The 23,099-nt window shown below is 40.7% G+C and overlaps 2 protein-coding genes across 3 annotated transcripts in view; both read left to right on the forward strand.

Moving 5' to 3' along the window:
- The first annotated feature begins 9,418 nt into the window (after positions 1-9,418).
- The window catches only part of SCHIP1 (schwannomin interacting protein 1), a 155,840-nt gene continuing 142,159 nt past the window's right edge, over positions 9,419-23,099 (forward strand). For both annotated transcript variants that reach the window (XM_059920458.1, XM_059920457.1), the window contains exon 1: positions 9,419-9,487. In XM_059920458.1, the coding sequence (XP_059776441.1) occupies positions 9,428-9,487 (60 nt within the window). In that variant the 5' untranslated portion in view covers positions 9,419-9,427. The remainder of the gene's footprint in view (positions 9,488-23,099) is intronic.
- Positions 11,906-12,148, forward strand: LOC132365266 (cytochrome c-like). Its single transcript, XM_059921954.1, has one exon. The coding sequence runs from the start codon at positions 11,939-11,941 to the stop codon at positions 12,146-12,148; it is 210 nt and encodes a 69-aa protein (XP_059777937.1). The 5' UTR covers positions 11,906-11,938.

Here is a 23,099-nt window from a genome sequence, read left to right on the forward strand (position 1 = left end):
AGAGCTCAACTCACTGTGAACTAGGACAGGAAACAATACATCATTTCTGTTCAGACTCCCAAAGGGAAACTGAGAAATATAAACTTCCTGTACCTCCAAGAAGATAAAAGGATGTGGTGAACAGAGCATTGTTTCTGCCACAGGTATTCCCAATAATGATTGTAATGATGACTCAATCCAGGTGAATTTTTTTTTTAGCAGTTAGAACCTTAATGACCAGAGGTAAGGAAAAAAATGCTCTAATTTCACTTTATTTTTATAGAGAAGTATGAAATGGGAAATAGTTAAATACTCTTAATCACAAAAAGACATTTTATTAGGATAAAGTTCGGTAAATGAATAGAAATAAAAATACAAGGGGAAAACGAAAAGATGTAAAATTTGCAACTCTTACCCAGTGGGTGATAGCAGGTATCAATTTGCTGTAGTATTTATTCCATTCCATTCCATTGGATTTATTATTATTTATTTATTATGATGAGTTAAGTAACAGTATCACTTTAAAAAGCCAATACTGACAACAGACCATAAATTATATCCTTTGCTACTGTTCAAGATTTTGATGAAATGTTTTATATTACAACATAAAACTGAAGGAGGGTGCATTGTTTTTCAAAATTCCATTAGGAGATGGTGAACAAAAGCATTGCAGCCCAGTGTCCTATCCTATCTTTAAGGAAACACCCACCCAGTTCGATTTCTTTCTTAAAAAACTAAGAAAGAAAAATCCACTGTAATGGAACTGCTTCTGTTGCACTGGACTTGCAGATGCCGTGAGCTGCAAACCACAGTAGTTTATGACACCAACTTCCCAGGAAGTCCAGGGATAGAGAGTGCCAGATACAGAAACATATTTCTTGGCAGAGTTCACATGTCAAGGTAACAACCAGACCCACAGTCACCCACGCCCTGCTTAGCTTTGCGGTCAAGCTACCTTAGGATTTAAGTCTTCCGCCCAGAAGTCGGTGAATTCTTACTGCCTTGTTCATCAGCTGGTCATATTCATCCACTCTCCCAGCTAAATAAACATCCTGCCACTTTACAGAAGAATCTAAAGCAGCCTGTCTTTTTGACTGTGGAAGATGGCAGTTTTAGACAGGGTTCTAGCTCTCCTTCCTAAAAAGGCCCATTGACCTTTATTGCAAGTGAAATAGCTTATGGGAACAGTAAATGGCTAACCTCACTGTACCATAAAATAGAGCTCCCTACAGCCTCTTCTCTCTCAGCTCTGGCAAGAAGCCTGTAACAGCACTCCTCATAAAAGCCTCTGTGCCATTCCCCAGGTGCAACCCTTACAGAAGTACAAATAGGAAGTTTCCAAAATTGCTTGAAGAGAAGATAGTCTAAGAATAATGCCAACTATTTAGCAGATGTTTCTTGACCGGAATTTGAGATCCCTTTCTTTTTCTCATTTGCTCTTTAACTAGTATAAGTGACAACTGACAACATACTGGAAACATAGGAGAGGAAGCTTACACTAAAAGGCAATTGAGAATGCCATCTGATTTGGAGATTAAAAAAATAAATTCTACTCTCTGAACCAATGAAGTTAGAAGTCATAAAATAGAAACTTTTGTCAGGTTTCAAAAAATAAATAAATACCTGATTCTAAAATATTGATTGAGCACCAACCATTTGCAAGATGAAGTGCTACAGGAACTAAGAAGAAAGATGAGATCAGCTTCAAAGTCAAGAATTCAGAAAGTCCTTTTCTGACCAACACACAGTCATCCCCTTCACATATCTTATTTTATTTTCACCATGGAGTTTATCACTACCTGACATTTGCTCCTTTATTTCTTTATTGGTCTCTCTCCCCATGAGAAAGTAAGCTCCATGATTATTGAGACTTTGCCCATTTTGTCCACAGCTATAACCCCAGGGTTCTGAACAGAGCCCAGCATGTCGTAGACTTTCAGCACATTTTTGTCAAAGAATGAGTAAATTCCCAAGCCTCAGAAGGAGCGTGGACTCACAAGGGGCAGAAATTGAAACCCCAAATACAAATAATATTCATTTATGTATTCATTTAAAAAGAGAACAAACAGCAATAAGACACAAAGAATTGAAGGATCTTATGGAAAGAATCAAGTTTCCTAGAGGAACTAATGATATTGGGCTTCAATTCCCTGGGCTAGTGTGGGGCTGGGGGACAGGGCAAAGTGTGGAGTATACACAGGGAATATTGGTTCCATGCCTATAACTTCATATAAAAAGAAGGATTGCTAGCAAAGACTTTATGATAGTCAACCAATTATTAAGCCTTTGTTCAGTATATTTCCTGTACCCTACATCATGTGTTAGTCAGTCCTTCCTAAATATGGGTATCCAGATGATTCCTGGTTCTGCCCTCTCAGCTTAGGTCACACCCATAGCATCACCAAATAAAAAACCCAGTCTTTAAAAGGAAGGCAATCTGTAATCTTTAAAGAGGCCTCCACCTGGTATGAGCTCCCAAGAGCACATTTTAAGTATGTAATCTACATGATTTCAGGTTACTCTGTGATTGTCTTGCTAGGGCCTTAGGGACAGACCATATGCCTGTGGATGGGTGGATGAACACTTCCTAGAAGGGAATGAATCTTTCTTTTCACTGTCGTTCTAGAAGTTATCAATACTGGGCAGAGAATAAGGGCTCTGGAAGTGGGCCTTACACTTGGGTCAGAGATTATCTTTCTCCTCTTTTATGGGGGAGGGTGGGTAGTCATATTGTCCAAACTCCAGGAAGTAGAGGTTCTCTTGGCATCTGGAGGCAGGTACCCAGCCCCAAAGGGGACCCTGAGGCCAGTCCGGGATGTGTTGTTCTATTTCTCTTCCATTCACTTCCACCTTTCAGTAATGTCTTCTTGTATTTTATCCTGGTGTTAACTGTCTTGGAGATAGAGGTGGGAATCTGTCTCACATTGGTTGGAGTGACAGAAGGGAGAAGAGCTCCCCTTCCCTGTTACCCCCAGTGAGGCTGTCATGGGGTGAGCTGCAGTGGTCACCAGCAGAGGACAGCTGAGTTCAGAAGCATCTCGTGAAGGTCACTTGTAGCAGTGACAGCTGAGTAGAGAGAACAAAAGGAGGCTCTGCCTGCCTTGCTTATGCTTGAGATGGCCTCTGAAAGCATCTGGAAACCTGGAGGAATAGCTGAGGGACAGTTAGAGGAAGAATTATCCCTGGCAGTCAGTTTAGTCACTAAAATTAATAAACTTGTTCCAGATAAATTCTTAGTAAAATTGAAATTTCATACATAACTTTTTTTTAAACATCTTTATTGGAGTATAATTGCTTTGCAATGGTGTGTTAGTTTCTGCTGTATAACAAAGTGTATCAGCTATACACATACATATATCCCCATATCCCCTCCCTCTTGCATCTCCCTCCCACCCTCCCTATCCCACCCCTCTAGGTGGTCACAAAGCACCGAGCTGATCTCCCTGTGCTATGCGGCTGCTTCCCACTAGCTATCGGTTTTGCATTTGGTAGTGTATATATGTCCATGCCACTCTCTCACTTTGTCCCAGCTTACCCTTCCCCCTCCCTGTGTCCTCACGTCCATTCTATAGTAGGTCTGTGTCTTTATTCCTGTCCTGCCCCTAGGTTCTTTATAACCATTTTTTTTTTTTTTTTGGATTCCATATATATGTGTTAGCATACGGTATTTGTTTTTCTCTTTCTGACTTACTTCACTCTGTAAGACAGACTCTAGTAAGGAATTATCCATTCTAATTTTTTTCCAAGGCAGCATCTTGCTCAATAGTGAAATACAAGGTTTCTCTTTAAAGTGAAGAAAAGGCAACATTGGTAACGTATTTCACATATAATATTGTTCAAGTACTACCCAATTGGATAAGAGAAAAATATATATAAATAATTGAAAAGGATGAGCCCCAATGATAACTATTTATAGATGATATAATCACATAGCTAAAAGCGAGCCACATGGAAAACTCCTGGAAATGATAAGATAATCCAGGAAAACTGGTTATAAAATGCAATAATCTATAACCAGTAACTTTTCTACATAAAAACAAATTAGAAAATGTAATGAAAAAAATTCCCATTTACAAGAGTGCTCAGAATAGTAAAATACTTTACAAGAAAAATAACAATAAATGTTCAGGATGTTTATGACTTGGAGGAATCTTGAAAGAATAAAATGGCATTTTCAATGTTTAGATTAAAAATTAAGTATTATAATGATGTCAACTTTCTTTAAATTAAATTATTCATTGAATGTAACAGCAACAAAAATGCCAAGAAGTTTTTTTGGTTATTGTTTGAAATCACATGTCTCAAATAAAGATATTCATTACACAATTATTGTAGTTGCCATAGCCTGGAAACAATATGAATGTACATCAATAAGAGACTGGTTAAATTATAGTTTATTCCCAGAGGATACCATTATGATATCCCACTATTTTAAAAAAATAAGGGAGGGAATTCCCTGGCAGTCCAGTGTTAGGCCTCTCTGCTTTCACTGCCGAGTGCACAAGTTCAATCCCTGTTCAGGGAACTAAGATCCTGCAAGCTGCATGGTGTGGCCAAAAAAAATTAAAAATAAGATAAAATGAAATGAAATGAAATGAAATAAAATAAAACAAAATAGTAAAGTAAAATAAAATAAAATAGAATAAAGGGAGATCTGCAGGCCTGGATGTGGAATAATCTCTAAGTGTATTGTTAACTGAAAAGCTCAAGTTGCAGAAATACATACACACACACAAATGACATACTATATCTATACATGTGTAGATATATAAAGATATACACACATAGATATACATACACATATATACATAGATATATTATGATGTCATGTGTAAACACACACACACATACACGTGCTTCGAAGAGCACTCAAGAAGTTTTGCCACTGGAGATAAGGAATGGGGGATGGTGTAGAAAAGACTTACCTTTTTGCTATATATCCTTTTTATGCCATTTGGTGTTTTTACTATACGTATATCTTAACTTTTCAAGAGAAAAAAAAGTTTTTAAGCAATAAAATGAATAAAAGCATAGACCTGAAAAAGATACTTGTTCAGGTTAACGGTATCAAAATGTAAATGGGCATTCCCATCTACCCGCTGTCAACTTCTACTCATATCCTAGAGAAATTCCTGCCCATGTGCACAAGTAGACACGTACAAGGAGAGAGGGGCATGGCATGGAGGGGGCAACTAAAACATTATCTACCTCTATAGTATCTACGACTTAGAATGTGAATACATATTCATAATAAAAAATTGGAAACAAATATCCATCAGTGGGAGATATTTAATAAATTTTGGTACAGCTAAGGACTATGCAGATGTTAAAAGGAATGCAATAAGTCCATACATAACACAGAAAGTTGTTCATGTTATAATGTTATTAAGTGGAAAATCAAATTGTAGCACTATGTATGTAGTAGTAGTAATTTTTGTGTGTAAGCATAAAAAGTGTATGGAAGGAAAAATATCAAACCATAAATAGTAGATGCCTGAGTGAAACAGTATTTTATCCACTTCCTCCGAGCCAAGCCTGCTCCTCTGTATTTCCTTCCAAGCTGCTTCCTGAGAGAGTAAGAGGTTTCTGTTCTGGGCTGTGAATCCTGGTGAGCTGGGTCACTGATATAGTCCTGGCTCCAATCTGGCCTTTAGCAACTCTTTAGTGGGGTGCAGAGCTCTCTTACAGCCACCAGCAACATTATACTCTGGTTCCTAATCTGCAGCTCCTTGTGTGTATTGGCTCCTGGGGGATTTTGCATGGGGGGGAATGATGGCGTTGACGTGTTCCTGTGGCTCCACCATAACCCCTAAGAGATACCTCCAGGCGTCTCTAGAGGGAACTTTCCCTTTTCACTTTTTACAATCGGCATCCATGGATTTTTGGAAAAAAAGTTTATAAAACTGTAAAGCAAATGTAAATTGCAAAAAAAAAACTTTGACATTCCTAAGAATAAGCTTAACCTTAAGCTTGAACATAAAAATAGCACACGTAAAATGATATATCTTTACTGATGCTTCTCACCATCATGTGCAAAGGATTTGTGACCACAAGAGGATTAATAACCACTCTACTAAACCTGTTTAGTTTATTTTGTTTGTTTGGTTTTTGTTATACTCATTTTTTCTTTTCCAAAATGGGTAATATACTATTACTTGATATGTATTTAGTTAAAAAGAATATTAAATAAGTTTGATCAAGCTACATCTTTACTAGATAAATTTTAGTTTACATTATTAACATTTTATTAAGAAAAAAATTTATTACTTTCCTTTAAGCATTTTATTAAGTTTATTAAGTCTTGATTTATTTACACATTCATTTGGAATCACATGGTCTCCTCTCCCTTTCTTTTCCCTTCTCCCATGAGAGAAATTCTCTGAAATAATTTTAGAAAAGAAAATATGATTACTGAGTCAAAAGCTACAAAAATATTAATGCCTCCTGATGCAAGTTTTCAGTTTGCTTTTTATAGCTTAACTTCTTTGATTTTGCAATACCTTATAAGGTATAAATATATTCATTTAATACAAGCCTCAACAGCTTTAAGCAATACATATAATTTTTAACTGCTAGTTAATTTACACCAAAGTTTCCCTCTTTATTCCTAAAATAAGCCCATCCTCTGAGACATATCTGTTTGTTTACTGATAAACATTATCAGATTTAGAATCTCTCGCTGGAAGTCTTCCCACATAAGGAAACATGTTTGTGAGACTTCTTTCCTGAACATCACTATCACATAATGCTTTATCCTTACCAGGTCCACAAATCATAAGATAGTCAGTGAAAATGGACATTGTAGGATATCACTTTGACGTACAGTCAGTTCAAGGGCGACTGAATGGTAGCTCAGGTGTGTGGCGTGTGACACATGCAGGCCCCACCCCCAGGTGCAGTGAGTCACTCAGCTGGCAGAGAGCTCCCCTGGGATAATGGCACCATCAAGAGAACCTCTTGACACTCACTAATCTAGGCTGATAGCGTCGTTTAGACAAGCTAAGAGCCAAAAGAATGCCAAGGTCAGTGTTTTTGTAGCAAGAATTAATTTTTATTAATTTAAAAGTGAAAATGCTAAATAACATTTAAGACAGTCTTAGAGAAATCATATCATAGTCCAACACTATGAACTATACAGCTATTTTCAGTTTTGCATATGGCCTTCCATTTCTTATAGATAGTTAGCTACTCACAATCATAGGTATTTTATCTTCTGTTTCTCTCAGTTAACTGTATATCACAAGCATGGTTCCATGTTTGTATAGAGCTTTCATAATTATTATTTTTAATGGCTGCATGAAGGCCATTTGATTAATTTTATTACTCTGTCTATTCCAGTGCCTATTATAATAGGCACTGATGAGAGCATAGGATGATGCTAGTCTAAGTGCTGGTGCCAAAACACCTCAGTTCAAATGTAAGTTTATTAACCTCTGTGCCTTAGTTTTCTGGTCTTTAAAATGAGGTTGACGACAATTCCAACCACACGGGTTTGTCATGATTAAATGAATTAATTTGCATAAAGTACTTAGAACAGTGCCTGGTACGTGGTGAGCAGTCAATAAACGTGAACTATTATTATTGATGTATAAATGACTTTGGAGCCTTCAAGTCATCTCTTGCTTTTGCTATTACAGACAGCAGTGCAATGAACATCTCTACTTATCAGATGTTTTGCTTCTGTATAATTATTTCCTTATATTAAATTTCTAGGAATCAGATTTCTGGGTCAAAGAGTTTATCACAGTGATTACTTTTAAAGAAATTCCTTGAACCTTTGCCCTTGAAGAAAATGTGATGGCATGGAAAACAAATACTAGTTGCTATAAAAGAGATGATCAAGAAGAGAAATCATGGCTTTATTTGATAACAATAATTTAGTAAAACCCCATTTTATTCATAAAACTGGGTAGGTAGATCTTATACAAAGAGCCTGGGTTCCATTCAACTGATTTAAGCCAATAAGTATTTCCCAGTCTGCTCTATGCTTGTTCCATGCTAGGTGTTAAGCAGAGTATGGAAGGATATGAAGTGGCCTTTGTCCTTAAAGAGTCAAAATCTATGTAAGAAGGTAAGATATGAAGGTAGTATGAGACTATAGAATCAGGGGCCAAATTACATTTTTTTTCATCTGAAATCTATGGTACAGACATCAAATATTAGGCATAGTCAGCTGGCAATAAAGAGACAATATTCAGTTTCTGGTGAAGAAAAAAGTGTGTGTGGGAGAGACGGGCAATGATACAGATGAACTTGTATACAAAACAGAAATAGACCCACAGACATAGAAAAACTTACGGTTACCAAAGGGGAAAGGGGGGTATGATAAATTAGGAAGATGGGATTAACATATACTCACTACTATATATAAAACAGATAACCAACAAGGACCTACTATATAGCACAGGGAATTCTACTCAATATTTTGTAATAACCTATAAGGGAAAAGAATCTGAAAAAGAATATATATATATATATATATATATATATATATATATATATATATCTTAATCTCTGTGTTGTACACCTGAAACTAACACAACATTGTAAATCAACTATACTTCAATAAAAAATTAGTTCATTGATTAAATATATGAAGGGAAAAAAAGAGAAAGAGAAAAGTGTGTGACCATCCAAGTGATAACTAAACTGAGCTCCACTTTTTTTCTCAGAATCTAACATTTTATAATTGCTTTCAATACACCTCAAACCAACAGGCCAGACCTGCATTTGAATATCAGCCACAGAAAATGTTTGCTCTTGCTAAAACACATTCTTATCCCTGCCAGTTAAGATAAAAGCACTCAGACTTCAACTGTGGGCTTTAGCCAAGGGGGCCCAAAAAGGGTGCTGAGGAGTGGAGATGGCTTTGGTGGAGAACTGGGGGTGTGTGTGTCTGTTTAGGAAGGGCCCCTGCTAGCTGAAATAACAAAATCATCTCTATCTCGCCTGTTTTTAGGGAGCAATGCTAACGTGCCTGAAACAACCAAAATCTCCCACCACCACTCTGCTGTCCTCTCTCTTTTGTCTCAGTGTCGAAGGAAAGGGGTCCAACTGCGTCTCCTCTCTGAGATGAGCAAGATCACTGATTTCCAGGAAGCCAGACCTGAAATAGAAGCAGAGCCTTTTCTTGTCATTGAGGAAGACTTCCCAATCACTGTAAACCCTTTCCGTAGGGGGCAAGCCCCATATAAAGGGTTTTACGGTCTTTGAAAATGGCCTGCCAAACACCATTCTTGTGCCTTATCCAGCAGTTATCAAACTGCCTACTATGTACAGATCCTCTCAAACTGACAGGTACCAGATGCCCCCAGAAGGCTTAAGCCTCTGCAATGTCCAGAGAAGGAGCTGCTTTGCCCAAACAGGTCCCGAAGCAGACAAGTGAAACTGTCTTCCTTATATGGTGAAAAGTGCCCTGTCGCTTTAAGGCCAAGAGACTTGGCTGCAGATGGTCCCTGGGAAGTTTTCGGGCAGCCCCATCCTGTGTCTGAGCCTCGCAGCTGTGCAGGTGAGTTCCCAAACCTTCTTTCCCCAATTTGCCCCCTGCAGTCTCTCTCCTGGCGTGGCTGTTACAGAGGGCTAGGGAAATTCAAGGTCAGTAGAGATGGTGTTGTTTGGAGAAGTTTGAGTTGAAAGGAAAAAACAAGGTTACTAGGGAAATGTGCAGTGATGCAGCCAGTGAGGAGGCTTCTAACTTCCAGTGGGGAGGAAACATCCAGGTTACAAGAGGCCCTGAGGCTTTTCGGGACAAGGCAGGGGAAACAAATTCAGCAGAGGAAGAGGGACAGAGGCTAGGTAAGACCCCACAGGGCTACGTTTGGAATTCTGAGCTATAGAACCTGGTCAGCTGCAAGTTTAAACCAGACATAGGTGGGAGGAAATAATGCTTCTGCAAATGCTGAAGGCTTTGCAGAGCTGCAGGGCTGACTGCAGAAGAGAAAGTGGACGCGAATGTTTGCAGCATCTACTGGAATGGAAGGCTGCAGCCTTAACCCTTCGTTCAACCTAGCTGATTAGCAAGTAGGCTTTGACAGCACAGAACACAGGGTGAGGGTGGGGACACCTGCGTGGAGTATTGTGGTAGAAGACTAAAATAAATGGATAAGACTGTGATCGTGGAACCGCATCTCTGGTATCCCCACAGTCCCACCTGCAGAGAAAAGAGATTTTTCTAAGCTCAGAAATTCTGTGTCATCCACAAGCAAAGAACTGGAAGAAGAAGTCTCATTTAAGCTGATTACTGCTCTGTCATTTACTAATTCAGTTTCCTGACTTATTTTATCCTGTGGCCGGGAGCCTCCTAAAATATTAATTTGGAATTAACGAATAGAACTTTTTAAAGGCTAAAGATGCGCTAGCAAAGCCCTTTGACTGAGCCCACTCATCAGCTACAACCAAAATAGAAGTCCACCCAGGAATTTAAAAAGAGAGATGCCAGATTATAGGACTGGGCTTGTTTTCCCTCTTGGTTGAGTCTGGGGCCATTCATCATTCAGAGGCCAGTGGTTTCTCTACAGTTGTTGTGTGGGGAGTGAACACGGAGGCTGGATTAAAATTCCTTACATACCCCATGCCTTTAAAAAATATTCATTCATCTGGGTAGTCACTGAAGAATTCGTTTTATTATTAACTAACAAGTGCTCTATCTACTTGTTTTCTAAAGACAGAATGTTCATGAAAAAAGATTTGTTTTATCAACAGGGATTTGTTAGTGCAAGGGTTCCCCTTTTCTCACTTCTGATGGCTGGGCCAAGTGGGGATTATAGCTTGCTGAATAGGAAGATCTGTTCTTGACTCTAAAAACAGCAAAGGGCTCTACTTGGGCCTTACCCATTCAGAAACGCAGATGTTCTGAGCAAAAAGTTAACTTTTGAGTTCATAATTTGGAAGAGAGCAGGGTGCGTGGGTATAATTTTGCTTCCTTTGTTTCAAGTTAAATCCAGAAAGCGGTGTCAAATATACTGCTTTCAAATATGAATGCTGCCAAGAAAAATAAAATCCAATCCCCAAAGCTGGAAAATCTCTAAAAGTAACAGACTGTGACCTTTTATAAGCTAAATCAAAGTGTCTAAAAGGAAAAAGGATGTGGCTTCCTGAACATTTCACATAGTGACCCTCAATCACATACTGACTGCACAACATCTCTTAAGCTATTTATTTTATCTGTGCTTCGGTTTCCTCACCGTTAAACTGTGCATTGTTGGGAGGGACTTTCCAATGAAGTGGAAAGATCCATTGGAGATGGAATTGAGCAAATCTGGGTTAAATTTTCAGTCTCTTCATTTATTCCATAACCTTAGACAAGTTACACAGCCAGTCTGAACCTCGGTTTCCTTATTTGTAAAGAGAGTAAATAATTAACAATGTCATTAGAATTAGAGGAATCTACCAGTACACAGGCTCAGGCTTGCGTGTCCTTGGACTTGGAGAGCAGGATGTCCTGCTCACAAGCAGGAACCTTTGTATCTTGCATGAAAAATGGACGATCTAAAAATGGGTGATGTTGGGACTTCCCTGGTGGTGCAGTGGTTAAGAATCCGCCTACCAATGCAGGGGACACGGGTTCGAGCCCTGGCCCGGGAAGATCCCACATGCCGCGTAGCAACGAAGCCTGTGGGCCACAACTACTGAGCCTGTGCTCTGGAGCCCGCTAGCCACAACTACTGAAGCCCGCATGCCACAACTACTGAAGCCCGCGCACCTAGATCCCGTGCTCCGCAACAAAAGGAACCACGGCAATGAGAAGCCTGCGCACCACAACAAAGAGTAGCCCCTGCTCGCCACAACTAGAGAAAGCCCGCACACAGCAACGAAGACCCAACGCAGCCAAAAATAAATGAATAAAAATAAATAAATTTATTTTTTTTTAAAAAACAAAATAAAAAATAAAAAAATAAAAATGGGTGATGTTGAGAAGGGCAAGAAGATTTTAGTTCAGAAGCGGGCCTAGTGCCATACCATGGAAAAGAGAGGCAAGCACAAGACTGGGCCGAATCTCCATGATCTGTTTGGGCAAAAGACAGGTCAGGCCCCTGGATTTTCTTACACAGATGCCAGCAAGAACAAAGGCATCTCTTGGGGAGAGGAGACACTGATGGGGTATATGGAGAATCCCAAGAAGTACATCCCTGGAACAAAAATGATTTTCACAGGCATTAGAAAGGGCTGACTTGATAGCTTATCTCAAAAAAGCAGCTAATGAGTAATAGTTGGCCATTGCCTAATTACAAAACAAAAGTGTCTCATGATTTTTTTTTTTATGTGTACCATATTTGAATCGGCCTCATACACCAGAATTCCAATCATGAATGGCTGGTAGGATATTTCTTTTGGACGGCCCTGATTTATATAGATTGACTCCTAGTTCAATTAACATGATCAGCTTTTTGAATTTTGATACTAATTCCAGCTCAGCAAGTGCTATCCCTGTTTTCCCCTTCTAAAGATATGATTGGACTTGATGTTCAGCTCTTCATAGAGATGGTGAACGCCATCTCAAAACCTACAGGAAATTGGTTTTATATTTAAACTTATATAACTGGTTATATTAATATATTTAAATACAGAGGATATCCCTTCACTGTCTCATAGAACAGTAAGACTCACCTGCATTTCACGTTATATTCATTAGCCTGCTAAAGACCAGGGCTGAAGGTAAGCTGGCAATGTCCACTTTATCTTTTTGGTCTTAACTATGCCAATTAAATTAAAATTCCCTGTATCTAAAATGTTGTCTTTTACTTAATGAAAGGCATTTTAGTGTGGTTTATGTATAATATCAAATAAAGAATATTTAATACTTCTCACATTTCATAGGTGATCTATAAGATCAAATGCTTTTAAATTTTAGCATCACAAGCTATTGCAGCAAACTTTGCTTATGAATTCTTTACCAAGTCAAACTAAGTTATAATTCAGGATTGTCTTTTAAACAGCTATTCAAAAACACATGCAACTGTAGAATTGCCAGATACGCATGATTGGCAATGGTGCTTTTGCCAACTCGTTAGAAAGATTAGAGGAGATATACCATCAGCACAAATTGGTAAATTATGTGATCCTAAGGCTGGAGATAATTAAAAACAAAGTCACGGATCAAAAATAAATTAACAAATAAATAAAGAAGAAAAATTATTAAAGGAAATTTAGAATCCAGTAGAGTCTCCATAAATATTATTTTACAGTTCCTTCTTTTTCTTTATGACTTAGGAAACTATATTGTTCCTTGGGGGAGGAAATGAGTTTTGAGAGTGGAAACCAGCTCTGTAGCACAACTTTAGAACCACTGCTAGTTCACCCCCTTCTCCCCACCCTCCTTCAAAAAAGGATGCCCAACTCCCTTGGAAATCCATTCCTAGTTATTAACCAGGCTCATTGATCAGAAGTCCTTCTTAAAGCAAACCCACTTCTACCTATTTTGTGTTCAGAAATACAAAGAATTGTTGGTTTTCTTCCTATGGTATAGTTATTCCATATGCGTGAAGAACAATAGTAAGCCACCTCAGAATCTCAATAAAGGTGGGCTATCCAAAAGCAAGTTTGAACAGCATTTTTAAAGGAACTTCTTTTGTTGTTATTAGAAGCCACCTCTTACAAGTGGTTCAATAATAACTAATTGCTACCTTTCTGTAAAATCTCCTAACATGTTCACACAGCTATCTTTAAGAACGTGGTTAGTGCTACTCTCAGAATTTTCATCGTTCACTTCAGGCCACTGTAAGAGCAGGGTTGCCATACCTGCAATGGGGCTATGTGTAGGACACATTTTTAATCTGGAAACATTCTCTCCACCAGCTTAGAAAGGTGGTGATAAATTTCAGCAGCAGAAACATTCCATTGGAAGCACAAATCGCAGCACATGCATCAGCTGGGAGTTGAGAGCTGTCAATGACAATGACAGCTGTCAATGACAATGACCTAAGGGTAGGTCACCCCTGTAGCCAATCTTCTAGTGGTGGATTAACACCGCCTCTGTCAGGAGACTGGTGTTTAGGATTCACACTTGGCCACTTAAAGTAGCTGTGGGACCTGGCTTACGTGTCTGAGTCTCAGTTCTGTGGTCTGCCTCGTGGGAATGATAACAATTCCCACGTATGTGGTTATGGGAAAGACAGGAGAATTGGCAGTGCCGAGCTCAGTAATTATGTTGGATCCAAATGCCTGATGGTCTCTAATAAGGTCCTTGTTCTTTACTAATAAGGCAGTGGCCATAGACCTTGTCTACACCCTTTAGACCAATCTGCAAGTATGAGTATGTGTCCAAGAATGTGTGACTTAAACTTTTAATAAAAGTTAAGTTTCAAGTTAGGTGGAAGCAAAGAAAAGTAGGGGCTGAGGCCATTCTACATCGTGCTGCAGGGGTTAACTTTGGAAACAGGTTTAAAATCTGCTGGGTCACATAGGGCTTTGGATTGATTACATTCTTTAAAAATATTTTATAATTTTTGACCCCATGGGAGGTACTTCTGTGTCTGGTAAACTGGCAGAAAGAGTCGGAATGGGGGAACACGATGGTCTAGATTGAGCACATAGAGTAGAGAAATCCTGGTGGAGCTGAATCTCTTGACACATCTTTGATGCCCCCTCCTCCCCACTGCCCCCATGCACGTTGAACTTGTCAGATGCAGTCCTTTCATGAATTCACCAAGCTGGGGAAGCTTGAGAAAGTGTCTAGATCGGCTTCTTTTGCCTTCAGTCAAAGCTGCTCTTGAAACAACCAAGAACAAGGGCCACCTACCTCTGCTCAGGGAAGAAGCCTTTCAAGTTCCATCTGTTGTCTACTTGCACTGGGGCTGCATTTGGGAAGTTATCCTTATGCCTTGTGCTACAAGCCCATTTTCTCCTAACGAGCTCTGGGTCTGTCCTTTGTTGCAGCAAATTGCTATCCTGCCTGTGGAAGCGGCCACTAGGGTGGGGCATGCTCATGGTCACAGCCTCTGCGAGGGGCGGCACTTCTTGTTTCCTCTCTGATTAGTCACCAGGTGAGCAGACATGCTTCTGCCTTGATTTTGTCACCTCTATTCCCCCTCCACCTTCCCTCTCCCTACTGCAGTGCTTCCCAAACTAGAGAGAGCGTGCATCAGGAAGGCTTGTTAACACACACAATGCTGGGACCCATCCCCAGTGTTCTGATCCGTAGGTCTGTGCTGGGGCCTGAGTATTTGCAAGTTGTAATAAGCTCACAGGTGGTCTCAGAACCACACTTTGGGAACCACTCATCCAACACTCAGTCTCACTCTAGTGTTTCCAGTAACTTGCACCGCCTCCTACATATCAAGATAATACCTCCTCTCTGTTCTTGGGGACGGGGATGGGGGTGTGAAATAGAGCCTTCTCCTTACCACTGTTCCGTGCGACTATTCAGTGAATTCTGATTGTAACAAGCATGGTACTAAATACTTTAGAGACATTATTTGCTCTTTCCCAATAACCCTACAAGTTTGATGTTATGAAACAAACGGAAAGAGTGTGAGAAACCAAGATCTCACCAGTGACAAAGAGCAGATATGGTATTCAAACTCAGACTGATCTGGAAAGATTTGCTCTTTCCAGTATTCCAGGTCTGGCACATAGATGTTTAAGTTGTATGTCAACTCCGGTTCACTGGTAGCTGCTGCCTGGAGCACTGTGTGGAGAGTCCCAGGTGGAATGGGTTCTCAGCAAGAGGAAGGACTAGGATTGGTGAGCTGTACCTGCCGAGATGCAGGAGTGGAGAATGAGAACCCAGGTGCTGTGTATTTGCCATCCCCACACGATGCCTTGTTCGTGAATCAATTTTGTCAGCTACTGAAATCAGATGAGAGATGGGTATTCAAATTTGTTCCACAGAGAACAGTAAAACTTATTTCCTTTTTCATCCCCTTCTCTAAAGGGTGAATCTAAATTTTTTTTAATTAATTAATTTAATTTATTTATTTATTGGCTGTGTTGAGTCTTCGTTGCTGCGCGCAGGCTTTCTCTAGTTGTGGCGAGCGGGGGCTACTCTTCGTTGCTGTGCACAGGCTTCTCGTTGTGGTGGCTTCTCTTGCTGTGGAGCACGGGCTGTAGGCACGCGGGCTCAGTAGTTGTGGCTCGCGGGCTTTAGAGCGCAGGCTCAGTAGTTGTGGCGCACGGGCTTAGTTGCTCTGCGGTATGTGGGATCTTCCCAGACCAGGGATGGAACCCGTGTCCCCTGCATTGGCAGGCGGATTCTTAACCACTGCGCCACCAGGGAAGCCCCTGAATCTAAATTTTTGAGGCTAGACTTGAAAAGGTATAATAACTTGTAAAGTAAAATGAAATGCAGCTAGTATATAGATAGTGGACATTTAGCCTTAAAGTGACAGGGATGAGATAATTTATTAATTATTTATGTCTCTGTATGTTATATGTCTTTCAGTGTGACCTAATAGATCACCTTATACTGAAATAATCCACTGTGACTTAATAAGGAGGCAATGACATTTCTGGTTTTGTTTCTCCCTCCATCACTAATATTCAGTGTGAAATTTGTTATTTTTAGTGTCTTAGTGCTTTATCTAAAAAAATGAGTTTCACAATGCTTTTCTGCTTCTTCCTAATATGTATTATGTACATGATTAAATGAAAAAATAACTTTATGGCATCTATTATTCAATCAACAAATATTTATAAAAATTTATCCCCAGGCTCTGGGGATATAGCAAAAACAAACAGACTGCTCTCATGGAACTTACATTCTGGAGAAGGGAGACAGACAATATACAAGTAAACAAAGAAGAAAATTGTGTATTGTGATAAGTATACATAGTGAGAGTGACTCTGTGTGTATGCGTGTATGTGTGTATGTATTGCAATTTTAGATGGGGTGGTCCAGGGAAGGGCTTTCTGAGGTGGTGGCATTTAAGCTAAGACTTGAATGTGGAAAAGGAGCCAAACTGGGTAGTCTGGGAGTGCTTCTTTTCCAGGCAGAGAAAAGAACCCATGCAAAGATCCTGAGGTTGAAGATAGGTAAGGGCCAGATCAAGTAGGCTAGGAGGGATTTTCAGCCGGGGGTGATGCAACCCTCCTTCCCCTACCTAGGTGGTGTTTGAAGATGTGCAGCTGGTGATTTGGGTGCAAAATATGGAGTTGGGGACAGAGCACTATTGGCTTTTGTGGGCAGGACCAGGGATGCTAAACATCTTGTACTGCTTTGGATGGAGGCACATGAGAAGACTTGTGCTGCTCATACTGTCCTGAAGATATTGTCTCTGTTGAGAAATCCTGAAGGATCTCCAAGGCCAGGGTAAGAAGTTTGAATTTTATCCTGTGTACAGTGAGAAGCTCTTGGAGAGTTGTAAGCTTTAAAAGATGATCTTTAAAAGATCATTTTGGCTACTGAGTGGAGAGTGAACTGTAAGAGACAAGGGTGAAAGCAGGGAAATTCAACAGGCAGCTATTTCAGTAATCCAGAGTAGAGACAATGGTGGCCTGGGCACGGGGGTCATGGTGAAGGTTTTGAGAAGTATTTCTACCTTCAAGAAGAAGGCTGCTTAAATAAATATAAAATGCCATTTCTCATGACACCCTATGTTATCGTTTGTTTCCCTTTAAAGATTTTACAGTTTCGGAATCCACTGGTTTCCTCTGCAGCCGTTTAAGAGAATCTTTGCGGCACCACAGACCTCGCTCTTTCCAATGCAAGTCCTTATCCTCTTTCTCTTGAACCTCACAGATCTGTGTGCATTTCAAGTTGTTCATAGCTCGGGAAGGTAATCTATTTGATTTGGGCTTGTAAAAAGAGAGAAAATTACATGCGCTTCTTGAATAACAATATGTGATTTCTCTCTCTGAAGGGTCAATAGGAATTAGCCTACATATATCATTTTAGGAAACCGGTTCCTAATCACATGAATAACAGGGACCAAGTCCACATTTTTTCTGCTGAAAGAGGAACGTGAAGTGAACATCAAAATCTCTTGAAGAGATCGCAGGCATCTCAGTACTAATTTTACTCGGGCATTAAAGCCTTGTCAATAGTTTTCAGGTGCATCAGCTACTCCCCAACAAAGGCAATTCAGCTTCCACAATTTCAGAGAATCCTCCTCGCTGCTATCTTCCTCTCTCGTCGTAGCCATCTCTTCTTCCTGTCCCCCCCACGGAAGTGCCCCTACACTGTCCTCGGAGTGTCCCTGCCAATGCAGAGATCCACAAAGCAACAATGTGGGAAGCTATTAGCTCACCTGCAGAAGAACCCACTTCTCAGATTCCTGGGGGGAGAAGCCTCCTGGCCCCCAGGCTGAGCTGCGGCGGTGGCAGGAGATGAAGAGAGAGGAGACAGCTGGCTTCAGGCCACCGCGCACGGGTGAATGGTCCCACTGAGTGTGGAAGTCAAGAGGTGGGTCTTCCCACCAGAACCTTGCGTCCTGAGAGCGGAGTGGGGGTAGTCACCAGAGAAACGCCGGGGACTGGATGCAGGCAGGCGAAACAACACACCACAGCCTCCAGCTAGAGCTGGTGGAGCCAGGTACACACCCAGCCACATCCCGCCTTCCAATTTCTAGATAAAGCTGAAGAAGAGACACAGAAAGTGGATAGGACCATCCCCCCCAAGACAAATTATTGAAACCCATCACCTAATCTATGTAAGCCAAGCTCCCAGGAATTAAAAAAGCAAGTGGTCTCACTGAACTGTAAAAACCAAGGAAGAGGAAGCTCTGCCTTCACCTCTGGGCACAGGTGTGGTCCAGCAAGAGGTGGGCCACCTCACTGCTGACCGCAAAGGGGGAAACCAGGACCACGTATTGGAAGGGAAGGAGCAAACGTTTCGCATTAGCAGATCCAGCTACCAACTAGCCATGTGAATTTGGACAAGGTCACCTTCTTGGGCTTCCAAAATAGAGTTGATCAAAAGCTCTTTCCGACTCTGATGTGCTTTGAGGCTGTAATTCATAATTCAGCTCAAGGTCTTCATGGCTCCCCTAAAGCCTCTTGCAAAGCAAACCTCCAGCTCACCCAACTCCTATTTCTCTCTCTGTCTGAATTAATAACTGTCCTCATGCTGCCCCCGTTGGGTCCTGAGAACGCTCCTGTTAGCACACCTAGAACACTACTGCTTTTCTTTCTTTCTTTGCATCTCTCTCTCTCCACTAGCTCTTCAACGCCCCGCCCTCAAAGGGAGGTACCAATGTCAGGTTTTTTCTTTGAATCTCCAGGGTTTAACGCTATACCTGACACTCACTTACTAGATGTTCAATAAATGTCTGTTGTTGAATGAATGGAAAGGGAGGATATAAAAATAGAGAAGAACGAGCCCGAGCCAATTCAAAGCTCAAGAGCCAGCTTTTGCTAAAAGCCATATATTCTGCCCATAAGATCTTGGACTTCTTGGAATTAAAAAGAGAGAAGAGGGAATTTTAGAAATTATAGCAATAATTTTCAGACCTCACAGTTTCTAATACCCTATGTCTCCACCGAGATATGCCAATTTCACAGGATTTTAGAAATACTAGAGTTTTACCTAGCCTTTATGGAATGTCTTATATTTGTAAAAACCTAGTATAAAATTGCTGAGTAGGAATTTCCAGATCCCTTACTTCCTGACTTCATGCCTCTTTAAGCTGTTCTCGGGGAGAAAAAACAATCAGAAAGTTTAAAACTGACTACGTCTTGTCTTCATAAACTTTGATCCTTTCACTTATTTAAAATTCATAACCACGCTGGCCTAATAATTAGAATTGCTAAAGTACGTAGGGAAGGCCGCGAGGGATGAACCCCCTGGTCTGTCTAGACAAGTCACCAGAAATGGTGAACCCTTGCTGGTATGGTGCTGGGAGGAGAGGAGGGGCCTGAGGCTGCCAGCAGAGGTGGCCCAGAGCATGACAGACCCAAGCTGGTCCAGTTCCAGGAGTTTGGATTTGAGGGGACTGAGATCCGGTGCAGCGTCAAAACTTTTGGGCAGCGGTCAACTGTTTGATGAGCTTTGGCCTCATCAGGGAGGACCACGCACGAGTGATTCCAGACTCAGGAAAGGGGTCAAAAGGAAAAGGGAAACACAGTTGACCGTGCCTCTTCCTTGTACCAGGCCTGCTGCTGAACGGATGCTTCCGCAGGGCGGGGGCAGGGAGATGCTGTCCCCAGAAGTGTGGGTTCGCCAGTGGTGTCCCCGAGGGATACTGAATGAGGGTTTCTTCCAGAATGTTGCCCACAAGCAAGAACAAAGTACATCTCCAGCTTCAGTGTGGTGATGTGCGATGTATGGTTCATCCATCCATTTGTCTAAGCAACTTGAGTAGCCAATGTCATGAACTCAATTATTTTTAGTTTTTCTGTTCACTGTGTAAAGAAGTGAGTCCCTTTGGCCCTCATGAGTGCTGTCCTGAGACCGGAGAAAAGCATACCATGAGACCATGATACAACCAGAGGTGTAATGACAATAATAAACCTTATTTGAACCAAAAAGAGCAGGGTTTTGGTAGGCTCCCAGGGGTCTTATCTAAGGGGTGCACAAGGGGAAGGCCCTGGGAGGTGGGAGAGACTATTTATCACAGGGCTGCCGGAGGAGTTATATCAGGAGCTCACATTTGCTGTGACTCCGCAGGCTGTTATCTAGGGCATGTGCTTGATAACATGAGGGGCTGGCATCAGTTTAAGTACCCCACAGGCCTCTTGGCCAAACACATTGGATGCTGAAGCAGCAATACCATGGAGTAGCTTAGCTAAACTCTCGACTATACCTTATTGTAAAACTTTAAGGAAAGGCAAGGGGTTAAGCTAAATTTTAGGATAATGTTGAGGAGTCAGAAGGAGAAACAGAGGGAGAAATGTGATTAGGGTGAGACACCCAGAGGGCTTCAAAGGTACCAGAATAATCTGACTTTAAATGGAGAGGTGGGAAATGCTGGTGTTCATTTGATCATTATTCTTTAAACTGTGCATTTATGTTTTTATACCCTGATTTGTATGTATGATATATTTTAAAATAAAAAGGCGTTTAATTCCCTCCCAAAAACTAAAGACCCAGAGCCTGAATGAAAGCAACTGATCAAGAACTAAAAAAAGTTGCCAAAATAAGGCCACTAAGACATTAAGTGAAAATTTAATCTCTTTCTCTCTCTCTCTTTCTCTCTCTCTCTCTGCCTTCACTGGTAAAATTTCTGCTGACTGGAAAAATCTCTGTGGGAGTGAGAAGCATTAGAACTTATCTATGAATTACATTTGAGGGAAAATACTTTTTCCCCTCCCTTCCCATCCTGCTTGTCAGGGCAGGATTGATTCAGCACACGTTCTTTTCCAAAGTTGAAAGGTTAAAAATAATGCCCGCCCTCTGGAAGCCATTGGACAGAAGCCCGCTTGACGTCAGAATGTGTTCAGCTGGGCTGTCCCTCTGTCCTGCCCTCGGCGGCTGCCTTTCCCTGGGTTTGTCCGAGGCTCTCCATTATGCTCTGTGCACCAGCTCAATACTTCTTATTTTGCTTCACTCTTTACACGCCTTGAATAGCTCTTTTATTTTTTTGCTGAGCCCTGGCTTAGCCAAATTCCTTATATTTGGTTTCTTTGATCTTTCTGATCAAATTATTTTCTGTTCCACTCCTCTGAGCCCCTTCCAGTTCCCTCTATTTCTCAAGAAGCCAGGTGTTTAATAAAGAATCTGGATGAGGCTCAGGCAGAATCGGGTGTGTGCAGCTTCTTGCCCCCAGGTCACTTGCTGCTTTCTCCTTAAGCAACGAAGATGGTTTACTAAAGGCATGTGACATTCCGGAGACACCACAGTGCCCTGCACATGGCAAGTGCTCAGTAATTACTGAGTGGAGGAACTAATCAGGATCTCTTTTAAATGAGCTAGCCTATATTCCAATTTACACTTAACCTGTTGCCCCATCCCACCCTCGGACCAGCTTTCTTTCTGCTCTCAGGTTTTCCTTTCCAGTCTAATAGTTATTTCATACCTTATTTCCTTGATGCTTTAGTTTACACATTTTTAAACTCAATTTTCTTTTGTTTCCTGTTCATATATTTAACCCCATTAGTTTAATTCATGTCGTAGGATTTTGCTAGTAACTTTGTTTACCAGATTAGCATTATTTCTAAATTATTGTTTTACCCATTTCTCTAAATAACTGAAAATCACGTTCATATTGTCTTATTAATTTCTCTTTATTAGAAAGTAGACTTTACTTACATATTTATGACTTTTCAGTGTTTTTCTAATTGGCCACAGCGCAAAGTTCATCATATCCTATGATTCTGACACAGGTTTGGGTTAAGAGTAAAGATCATTGTCTTAAAATGATATGATGTCTGGGATTTGCTTCAAAATAATCTAGTAGAAGGATTATAGGTGAAACAAGATTACCGTGGGTTGATAGTTGGCCGAGCTGGGTGATGGATACATGGGGTTCATTGTACTATTCAATTATGTAAATGTTTGAAGTGTTTCCACAATAAAAAGTTTTTTAAAAAAGAAAAATATAGATATATAAATAAAAGTTGATCCAATGGATTATCTTAAGATACACAGAGAGGGAATGCCTCCATCATTCTCCAACCTTCCCTGTCATTGTTACCTACTGGAAGTTCAGCCAATCCTCTGCATTCATTGTGAAGTTTAGCACTTGCTCCTCCCCTTCCTTTCTTTCCAAACTCTTGTTCTCACCTGGGAGATTTCCTTGTGCTGGTGTGTGGCTCTTCCAACACCTCACATCTGCAATGCTAATCGTCTGCACCTTCACGCCCTTTCAGCAGCCCACTATCCTATCCCTTGATTTAAATGGTTTCTTACATGATGCAAATCTCTATCTGCTTACTGTCTAGCACTTTGGCTAAGGCCTTCAGGTTATGTTTTGATACAGAATTTACTTTTTCTCAACATCAGTCAACACATAAAACACATGTATAATCCAGCCATTTCTGGCTTAAAATCTTTCAGGTCTCTCTCTGAACTTCAAATTCAAGTCCAGTAAACTTCGCATCCAGTTCATGCTTTCCTACCATTTCCAGACTCTTTCTCTACCATCCTCCAATATTCACTCTCTTTTCCAGTTATATTAAAGTGTCTCATTTGTGGGTAACAGATCATGCTTTCTTAACCTCTCTAAACTTTGACCATACTGTTCTCTGAGATTCAGATGTCTTTCTGTCATTCGGCCTCCGGAGGACTTCAGCAACTTTTGTTTATACCT

Source organism: Balaenoptera ricei, chromosome 4 (assembly GCF_028023285.1).
Source record: "Balaenoptera ricei isolate mBalRic1 chromosome 4, mBalRic1.hap2, whole genome shotgun sequence".
In the NCBI taxonomy this organism is placed as follows: Eukaryota; Metazoa; Chordata; class Mammalia; order Artiodactyla; family Balaenopteridae; genus Balaenoptera; species Balaenoptera ricei.

Coding starts and splice junctions, on each gene's coding strand:
- LOC132365266 (XM_059921954.1), top strand. CDS start 11,939: ATGGAAAAGAGAGGCAAGCACAAGACTGGGCCGAATCTCCATGATCTG.